This window comes from Sebastes umbrosus, chromosome 15 (genome assembly GCF_015220745.1).
Source record: "Sebastes umbrosus isolate fSebUmb1 chromosome 15, fSebUmb1.pri, whole genome shotgun sequence".
NCBI lineage: Eukaryota > Metazoa > Chordata > Actinopteri > Perciformes > Sebastidae > Sebastes > Sebastes umbrosus.
Window position 1 is genome coordinate 23102308 of NC_051283.1, and position 10866 is coordinate 23113173.

Consider the following 10866-nt stretch of genomic DNA (forward strand, 5'->3'; position numbering starts at 1 on the left):
CCGGTACTCGGTACTGCTTAGTACCGGTCCATTTCACACACTGTTTTTGGCTAAATAGTTATACAATATAATATATCACACTGGACCAGGATCCTGGCTTTGGTGTGGGCCGTGCAGTGTCCATCATTTCATACACTTAAAAAGACTGGATCTGACTCATGTCGACTAATGACATTAACCTCAAGATATGTAAGAAAGTCTTTGTTAAAATAAAAGTGATTAACTAGATCACGGGTGAATACATCACAACACAACAGAGCGGCCACACGAGGCTCAAACCGTCCCTGAGGAACAATCCTACAGTAATTCTAACTGGCTTGATAAGCATTTAACAGAAGTGACATTTATCAACACGTCAAAAAGGGGAAATATAGTGTGAAGAGGAAACATAATCGCCACCGTCTCACTCTTGCTCGTCTGTAGGTTACTTTTTTAAAAGGGGGCGTCTAAAAAATCTTGACCCAGACGCACACAAGTGCCCGTGGCTGCATTTAGTCAGTGAGAGCAGTAATAGTGTGTGACTGAAGGTGAGGAAACGGCCTGGGGCCTTCATCTGATGTCAGCCCTCCTTGGGTACAACGTCTCCGTAGCCTCCTTGGCCTTTCTTACATGAACTCTCAACACGGTCGCCAATGGGCGGCCTGAGGGAAGGTTGCTCTCACACACAAAACAAGGAGAAGTTTTACTAATATGCTATAAATTCTACAAACCACTGGTTTGTTCCTCCTATAGGCCTTGGATTACTGACACTACAGGAGAACTCAGTCGATTACTGAGATTGTAGCGAGCAATGTTAACAACAATTCTTCAGGTCTTATCCCAATGTGCATAGCTAGTCAACATGGTCTGAATTAGTGGTAGCATGCTGTAGAGGTGTCTATTGATTACTCTACTTCTTGCATGAATGGTTGAGAAAGACACAATCTATCGATTTATTGCTGGCTTTTTGGGAGTTGTCGGGAGCTCCCATGAATCACCTGTTATTAAGCTGTGGAATACAACGTAGATAGACGTTACAGTGTATGTAAAGTCATGCCGTCGCTCTGTATGAAATTTTACGAGATTACATCTGCAGTTCCCAATATCAATGCCAACATGCATTTGACAAGGCATTTAAACAGGATGATGCACCTGTGAAGCATGTACTGTATATGCTTGCAGCATGTGCTTGTGTTTGTTGGGTATGTGTGCTGGACTTCCAACAGCAATCGTATGTTTATTGGAAGTTAAACTGCAGTATTTCCAATGATTGATGTGAAATTCTTAGGTCAATAGAGTGCTACAGGAATGAGTCCTAAAACCCGGAAAGGAGTTTGAGCATTTTAGCACTTCGAGCAAAGAGTATAGAAGCAAAGAGACGAAACTCCGGTGTTTTTTTGACAACAGCCGCTGCCGCCATGTTGGACTGAAAACACTTATTATATTTATAATATTTTATTGTTCAACACAGGCCATTTCGGTAGAATATGACAATAGAATAGAAATAATTTTGTTTTACTTTTGTATGGCACTTTTTAGGCGAACGTTTTACTGCCGTCCGGTAGTCCCTTTCAGTCCAAAAGAGCGGAAGCGTAGCTGGGCGCTGATGTTGCAATGGAACAAACAACTGACTTTCACTTCTTGGCAACATATAAAAAACATTTAAAAATCATAAAAGTGGTGTTCATTTGTGGAGATTATTTTACGGAAAAAAAACGTGTAAGTATCATAAACGTTTGTTTGCCACAGAGCTTATTTGCTGCAATAATCCAAAACTGTATGGAGAAATCCCTTTGGCTTTTTTTCGAGGGAACCCAGGACGATACTAACTTCCTGGTTGGCTTACAAAAATACATCATCCCTGCACCACTCTATAGAAAACACCGAAATTGGTTGTTAACATCAGAGGCCCCAAAAAGTTATTTGTGGTATTCTGACTGAGAAATTTATGCCATTTCCACTAAATCAGTTATGGATTATAACATCTCTGCAGCTCTTTTTTTTACTTCCTGTAGTTGTCCAGTCATAATCTTCATAGCTATCCTCCATCTCACGACCACCACGATGAGCAGAGGTCAAGACAACATGAAAAAGGAAAAGAAAAACATCATCAGATGCCCCGAAATACAATTTGCTGACACGCACAAGTGCAAACATTTCTATTCTCCAGGCTCGAACCCCCACCCTCCTCCTCCCCAAGAGTCTTTTTCTTACAGCTTTCCTTGAGAGGCCAGGGCAATCAAGCACTCTACCTTGTTAGGAGGTGTTAATTGGAGTTAGTCAGACTCCTCACTTTGTCAAGGAGTCTGACAACAGAATTAATTAGAATTTGTGTATGTAAATCAATTCAAATTGGGGTCCTTATGGGGGAGGATTTGAAGTATTTTCACTGAAGGAAAAACAGGTGTTGAGAACATGAGCCAAGTAGTCTCTGTGTGAATATTATGACTTCTCTTTTCGTAACCACTAATCCACTTTTGGAGAGGCGTATAAATAGAGGTGTTGAGCCGTGCGTTGCCCTTAGTTGGGTGCTTGATGGACCATTTTTCATTTAGCCTGTTTTTTAAAATATTTTCTAAGTACACATGCAGTTGCATTACTTGGGTAAATGATAAAACGCGTGAAAAACACCATGGCAACAACAGAAGGAATAGTAGGACTATGTGCTTTTGTGTGCTTTCCACCTAATTGGGTCTGTGTTGTGAATCATTTCATGTAAGACATGTTAATCTCATATGAATATGTGAGCTGTGGTGTTACCTTGTTGCACTTATTTGTAGCTTTAAAAAGGATTGCTCAGCTCTTTTGTGCATAAACACCACAGGCTCTGAGAATTTCTGCTTTCTATTTCCAGGAGCAAGAAAACACGAAGAAATGATCTTAGTGCTTATAAACTGTGGCCTTAAAACACAATATGTCATCCCATCCCCTTATCATTTTCTGTTGTTTACTATGTGTATGACTATCTGTATTTATGATACCCGATTATAAGTCTGCATATGAAAATGGTCTGCTAAAAATGACACTAAATATGCTTTATTAGTGGAGAAAGACATTAGATTTAAAGCAACAGGAGCCTATCGAATTGTAATTTGCAAAATAATGTTGCTGGAAATTAATTCCCTACTCATTTGCAGTTGCTGACATGAGAAATGTTGATTAATAATACGTAAAAGATTCCTCATTTTGAATACAAAATAAGATGAAATTGGCTATATTTTATTGCCGCACCACTCCGTTTTGAAAGCATTGTATTATTGAGATGCAGGGATTTTATACTTGTTGCAATGTCAACTTGTTGGCAGCAATCACTCAGGGGCCTCTACTTTAGAGGCCCAAATTCATGGCCTCTATAACAAGCCATAAAATACAGTAGAGATACCTTACTCACTCATTCACAGCATAACACATTTTATTTTATTATAGATTTAAATAAAAATGAATAGGATCCAATTGTTTTAGTTTAGTTTCAGCAGCATTTGTACAATTTAAAATGCATGTGTAGATTTTTTTTTACAGCTTATTAAGAGCTGCCAATGGCTTGTCTTAATATCCCGTAGCCACAGTTTATGAATAAAACATACCGGGAAAGACATTTGGACAGTGCTTTGTGAAAAGCCGTTTTATTATCCATTTAATAACACCTCCATGAAGACAATTTGTACAAGATACATCACATTCTAAAGTGCACGAATACTGTACAACGGAAATGACTTAAATACGCAGGGGAGGAGGGAAAAAAATAAAAATTCACATTTGTAAAAAATAAAAGTTGTAAAAATAAAATGAATAAAAAGGGGGACATGCTTTAATTTTTTTCCTCAAAAACAACAATCACTATGCATGTTTCTGCTCAGGTATGTGAGAGGGGCTGGCCTGGGAAAATAACCTTGTGCAGCTTGCTTGGGGGGGGAGAACACTAAGCTTTGGCACCTTTAGAGAAAAGAGAAAAAAGACATTAACAGGGATTGGATGGAGAGCACTCAGTAATAAAACAAAAGAATTAGATTTAGTTTCAATAAATACAGTCTTAGGGGCTTGTGTAGAATGCATAATAACCCATGCCTTTTGGGTTGTCCTTGTTGTACTCTTCCGTAGTCAAGTCCTCACACTTGATGGTCGGGGAGTTCTCAGTGCTCGAGCCCCCGGGGGACATCCTGCGCCTCTTGCACACCACGGAGTACACGCCAGAATCGGTAGAGTCCACCGATTTCAGCGAGTGGGATGTCTCGATCCAGGTCGAGGCCGGCGGCGCGCTCTCCTCGGGAAGCTTGTCTTTAGTGGCCCCCAGCTGGTCCTCCGGGAAGGCTGGGGGGCTCGGACGAGGGGACCACGGCAGGCCCGTGGTCATCTTGCGCTGGTAAGAGCTTCTGGTGCCCCAGCCTGCCGCCATGGAGGCGAAGGCCGAGTCGGGGTAGTAGCTGAGTGCGTGGGACGTCTGCAGGGACAGGGGCTTGATGCCGTAGGACAGCAGGCTACTGGTGGAATAGTCATTCTCGTAGGACAGGTCCAGCTTGTTGGAGCCCGGCTGCTGGACCGGTGGGACGAACCAGCGCTGGGCGGAGGCGGCGGCGGCGACGTCCTCGCTCTGCGAGGAGAGGAGGCTGTTGGTTTGGGGGACGGCCCGTTCACTGGTGTAGAAGCGGTTCTGAGGCAGGTTGTTGACGAACTGGTCCTGAAAGAAAGGCTGCATAGCGTAGCGGGCCCCGGGGACAATCTGGGTGGAGCGAGGGGAGTCTGTAGGGGACGGAGTCAACCTGTCACTCTCTGGTGCCGTGTACATCCTGTTGAACAAAAGAGAGAACACAAAATACATTAGATGCGATAGAAGATTCAGGGTCTTGGGCATCATACAGTGTACCACAGGAAAAAACAGATCAACCGCACTGCTTGAAGTATAAGACACGTACGAGTCATAGTTGTCCCGGAAGCCTTTCGCAAATGGGTTGTGATCTATCTTCAGCTGTGTGATCTGAAACAAAACAAACAAGAAATCTTGCGTAAACAATGTGCATCTTAAGGCAAGCAAGTGTGTGACTAAAGAGCAATACTTTATCATGCAATTCAAGATAAGATCATTCAAATTAGTTGTATCTAAATAGCTAGATACATTCTAAATGTAATCTAAAATAAAAAATGCTTACATCTGTGTTCTGGTAAGCAGTGACGGCTATAAACTGGTTCTCTGGGAAGGTGAAGGTTTGAGTTCTGGCCTCGTTGCTCATGTCCTCCACGCCGTCCTCCGTCACCTCCACAATGTGCAGTCGCGGTTGGTATTTATGAAGCGACTGCAAGACTATCATCTGCGGAGGAGAGACGTGTGATGAGTGCAACGCTGTACACTTCAAACAACAGGCTGCGTGAACTGATTTGTATTCTTTATCAGAAATAAAATACTTGTTAACCATCGCTAAAGATGGCATTCACACTTGAAAGTTGTAATATTCAAATAATTATTTTCAGTAAATAAAAATCAGAAACAATATTGGCAAATGGTGAAATGGAGCGTGTCAGAAATCAATATCTCACCTGTGTGTTGTTGTTGTTGGCCCCTTTATTGTTGGTCAGCTTCAACTTGCCAAAAGAGATTTCTTGCCTCATCCAGTGAGCACCAGTGTTTGGAGATTCAGGATGAACATACATTTTGTTACCTAAAAATTGAAATAACAGAGTTAGTAATGTGACAAACAGAAAGGCAGAGATCCTGTGCAAATTATGTTATATAATAAATCATATCCTGCTTTTTGACATTATGTATCAATGACAGCTGATCTTATTTTAATAACCTTAAAGCTTTGGGGGAAAATCAAGGTCAAATTTAATTAAAATACATAAAACAAATTATTTTTTATATTATTTGAATGAAAAAAAAAAAATGAATAGTAGAGTCAAGAACGGCTAATGGATTAATTAAAATAAAATACTACAATTCTGTTAAAAGAAGCTGAAAACTGCTTCTTTTTCTTCAAATTATTTTCTCTTATCTATGAATCCTCAAATGAAGAATTTACTACCAGTCATTTAAAAAGGCATATTTAACCAGCAATTTCAAACTGCGGTTGCCCGAGATAACTTGACATTTCAAATTAAAAATTGTACTGAAAAGTCTAAATTATTGCATTAAAACACTCAAAATAACAACCTGTAAAAACATTTTGCTAAAATGTGAAGAAAAAAAAAAACTGCCTTGATTTCTAAAATAATTTTAATCTTTAACACCCAGATTTGTTTCTCATATCACCACACTGTCACGACTAAATGCAACAATGCTCCATTATTTATCTCTAACCAGGTTTTATTAATTTATTATTCAATTTATTTTTCAAGCATTTATAAAAACCAAAACAAAATACTAATTTGCCAGAGTTAAATGAGTTGTGTGTTAATTCTCTAACTCACCTTGCATATTATTGTCTGCTTTTCCACAAGTGACCCACTTTCCTCCCTGAAAGCGCCAGTGATTCGGGTCAGCCAAAATAACTTCTACAAAGACATTGTAATGGGCCGTGAGGTTGAGTCCAGTGATGTTGAAGCTGAGGAATGGGAACATCCGTCTGGGGGGGGGGGAGAAAAGAAGGAAAAACAGGAATAATTAACAGCTGTGATTAAAAAGCAGGAAAAAAAAAACTAAACTTTGGATTCTTTACTAAAAATTGAATTTGAAACAAATGTAATTTCCATCATTGTCATGTTTATCCTGCTGTAATTGTAAGCATTGTTGTGCATTTACATTTTTTTTTTCAATATTATATTTATTGTTTTTTTGTTCATATTGAAACAACAGAACAAACATTCACAAACGTCCCCAATAATAACATTCTCAGTACAAAGAAACTTAATAAACCTAATATTAATATAAAATAAGCCAGTATAGATACAGGAAAAACATTATATACAAAAAAATGATATATAAATAAAAAGAATATACACAAGTAAAATAAATACAATTTAAAACAATAAAATAAAATCTATTTATATATACTTTTAATGTACTGTATACATATATACATAGATACACATACGCAGTATATACACATACATATACAAAAACACATATTCATATAATCAATCAAAAAAAAATCTGTGTACAATTCAGTCATCATCCTATTTCTATCTCCCTATAGTCACAACCATCCTGCTACCGCATTTACAATTTACTAGAAACGAAGACTTGCAATTTGAAATTAAAAAAAAAGGAAGATTTGGATCGGTGCGTAAAATGTTGTTCGTGCGTAAAAAGTGGTATTAAAAAAATAGCAATGTCTTGAGATGATATTAATGAAATAAAAGTGTAAAACAGGCCGAATGGAAATATAAAAACGAATTTCACACTCTGCACACCACTGTGGTGCACTGTAAACAATTGCTGTTAATTTACAGCAGGATTTCAACAGTATTAACCTGTTATTGCTAAAAAACAGTGCTTTACTGTTAATACAAAAGAAAACCTGTTAAATTATAGACCGTTTTTTAACTGAACTATAATGCATTCTTAAAAAACATCACTTTACTGCTGATCAACTGTCTAAAGTATCATCAGTAACAGTTTCATGCAGTATTTTTTTTTTAATTCTGGGACCTGATCTGCTCATGTGAGGCTTGTACATTGTACATGATTGTAAAATCAGTGAATTAGCTTTATTGTTCTCACATGTTGTTATGGTTTGCATTCTGTGCTCAACTATAGGCAGACATTTTTGGGAAAAGTGTCAACAAGTCTATTATAGCCTTTTTCCTAACAAGTGCCTTTAATTGTATTTAGTGTGACTATTTCCTATGTCTGTAACCTGCTAAGTCTATTCATCTAGGCAAAAAATAATGTTTATTAAAATGTATGTAAAAAATACAACCCAAATAGTGCATTAAAACAAATCAGTAAAATAATGTAAAAGAAAGGTGGAAAAACAGCTATAAAATGTATCTTTAAACAGTAAATTAACTGTAAAATATTGTGAAATTAATTAAAAAAAAACAGTTCAAACTGTATTTTTCATTAACAGTACAAAGCTGTAAATTTCAGCGACAGTATAATAATGTTAATTTCACAGTAACATAAAGGCAACCCTGCTGCCAGTTCTTTACTGTTAACTGGGAAATTCTTAACAGTGTAAATAGTGCATGTTTAAAGGCAGAATAGTTGCATGTTTAAAGGCAGAATAGTGCATGTTTAAAGGCAGAATAGTTGCATGTTTAAAAGCAGAATAGTTACATGCTTAAAGGCAGAATAGTGCATGCTTAAAAGGCAGAATAGTTGCATGTTTAAAGGCAGATAGTTGCATGTTTAAAGGCAGAATAGTTGCATGTTTAAAGGCAGAATAGTGCATGTTTAAAGGTATGAGATGATACTAATGAAATAAATGTGTAAAACAGGCCGAGTGGAAATATAAAAACGAATTTCACACACTGCAACACTCCTGTAATGTGTTTAAATGGGGCCTTTAGAGAGCCCCTCGTGCAGCGCGTGATGCTCACCTGCCCTGTTTGGTGATGATCATCTCGGTCTGGTGCCGGTGGAACTTCAGCCACAGAGGCCGGTTGCACAGATAGACCTGAGCCCTGGCTCCGGCTGCAGACCCGGGCAGAGACATGGACCCGATACCCGACCCAGCCCCTGGATAGGACGGGTACAAACAGCCCGGACCCTGGCTGCTGAACTGGTACCCTCCGCTGCTAAACTGGCTCCGGCCGGTGCACACGGAGGAGGCGGAGGAGAAGCCCGTCGGAGGCGGCGGCAGCACGGATCCGTAGTGGAGCGACGCCGGGTACCTGGAGGAGCTGCTGGAGCCGGTGTACACCGAGGAGCCGGTCTGTCCTGCGTAAGGAAAGAGGGAACAAGGGCTCGCCATGTCGGAACTGGCCTGAGAGGAGATGAAGTATCTGTCAGAGCCGAGTTCATCTATTATGTTGTAACGCCGTTCCTCACCGAGGAGCACCGGAGAGCCTTTCCTCACATCTTGCACCCCACTTTTAGTGAAAGAAGTGTCCACTGCCTCTCCATCAACACCTCCACCTCCCAGCATCCCGGTACCCACCAGGTACTTCTTAGGAGCGCTGCTGCTGCTGCTGGACTCTGATTCAGTCCGATCCACTTCTTGTTGGTACTCAAGCTGCTGTGATGAAGACCTCGGGCTGTTGTTGGCACTGTCCGACGAGGAGAGGTTGTAAAAGGTTTTGGGTAAAGAAGTGATGCTGCTGCTGCTGCTGGGAAGGATGTTCTCTAACTGCATTGTTTTTTAGATAGAAAAGAGTTGCAAAAGAGTTTTTCCAGAGAGTGAAATCTCAGCCCAAAAAGGAGAAAACAACAACAACCACAGTGCTGCAGGTTGTTTCTGTCTCCTCCTTGATGAAATGATGGTTAAAGGAGGTTAAAACAGCTCCTGCACCTATGATTTTCAGATCAGATTATGGGCTGGAAATGGGATGTTCAGCAGCTCTTATAAGATGTAGTTTCTGATTGTAAGAGAGAAAGGAGGAGGAGCTTTTGGAGAAAGCATGCCAGCCCTCTCTCCATTATTAACCAATGGTCGCACTTACTCTAATTCAATTAGAAATAAGACCAAAGAGAAAAAATTGTCACGAGTGTCGTTAAGTTTATTTTTACGCTCATATCCAGAACCGAAGTGGCAAATCTCTCCATGCATCTAATATTTGATATATTTTAACAATAAATTGTGCAAATCATTTTAAGATAAGATAAGATGAAGAAGAAAAGAAAAAAGATAAGATGAACCTTTAAAAGAAAAAAAAAGGTAGAAAAGGCACAAGGTAATTAACGTACAAAATAAGTAGCACATTCAACTCAACACAATAAATAAATAAAGTCTTAAAATATAAAACGCCCTCAGTGTAGTCAATAAATAAACTAAACTACCCTCTGCATAGGAACGATATCCCCATATATATACAAAAATATATATGCTATATATAAGATAAGCTAAGATAAGATAAGATGAACCTTTATTGATCCCTGGAGGGAAATTCAGGTGTCAAAGCAGCAACATCAGCAAACAGAGTGAAACACAGGAGGTATAAAGGTATACAAAAATTATAAAACAAAATCAATAAATAGAGATATAAAAGATACAGAGTGAATGGGTGAACATAGTGTGTCAATAAATAAATGTAGTATGTGCATAAATAAATGTAATATGTACATATGTGCAGTCTATAAAGTGGTATATATGCTGTATAGTGTAAAGTAAAGAGGTTAGAGTCCAAGATGGTTGCAGATAGTGCAAGTTTAAAGGCAGATATTGCATGTATACATAATTAATTTATAAGTGCATTACATATATTTTGTAATCAAATATGAGTGAAAGACAATTTCTAAGAGGCTTAAACGATAAAAACAGTATTTCTCCACCTTTTACTCCAAAGACTAAAACAAATCAGTCGCACTTCAGGAGTCCTGCATTTCCCCATAACGCGCGTTTTGACGCACAATCACTTGTAAACTTTCAGCTTCCAGTCATCCTGTCAAACACACATTCAGATGTGGCTTGTCAGATTACTTCCACTCACTCACCTAAGAAGAATACTTATCCTCGATGAATAACAAACACAGAGATCTTTTCCCCTCCTGCAAACACTGCAGACACGTTAAGAGAAAAAAAATCACATGTGCACCTTATTTCCTATAATTGGCCTCCGACGCCTCTTCCACTTCCAGGTTCTTCTTCTTCTGCTTCTCTCGGTCTTCCAGGTTTCTGTCTTGGCTCTAATAAAAACTATCGAGCGTCAAAACTGAGTGAAAATTAACAACTGAAATTAAAAAGACACGTTTTTTTATTATTTTATTTCACTTCATTTGTCTCTGCTTAAGAATTTTTTATTTTTTTTATTCCAGACATGCTTCCTTCTCCTTTTCTCAGGTGATAAATATTGTTT

The 10866-nt window shown here is 38.9% G+C and overlaps 1 protein-coding gene across 9 annotated transcripts; it reads right to left on the reverse strand.

Moving 5' to 3' along the window:
- Nucleotides 1–3574: 3574 nt before the first annotated feature.
- On the reverse strand, nt 3575–10662 carry eomesa (eomesodermin homolog a). 9 transcript variants are annotated; one of them, XM_037793705.1, is made up of 9 exons: nt 10505–10649; nt 9514–9709; nt 8452–9120; nt 6379–6533; nt 5509–5630; nt 5124–5282; nt 4890–4951; nt 4045–4763; nt 3575–3912 (listed from the first exon to the last, which is right to left on the reverse strand). In XM_037793705.1, exons 2-9 carry the CDS (start codon nt 9618–9620, stop codon nt 3899–3901), a joined length of 2007 nt encoding a protein of 668 aa, XP_037649633.1. In that variant the 5' UTR covers nt 9621–9709; nt 10505–10649; the 3' UTR covers nt 3575–3898. The 9 variants fall into 9 exon arrangements, with proteins under 9 accessions (XP_037649633.1, XP_037649628.1, XP_037649629.1 ...); XM_037793700.1 differs by having other exon boundaries at nt 3575–4763; XM_037793701.1 differs by having other exon boundaries at nt 3575–4763; nt 9514–9620; nt 10505–10627.
- Nucleotides 10663–10866: the final 204 nt, after the last annotated feature.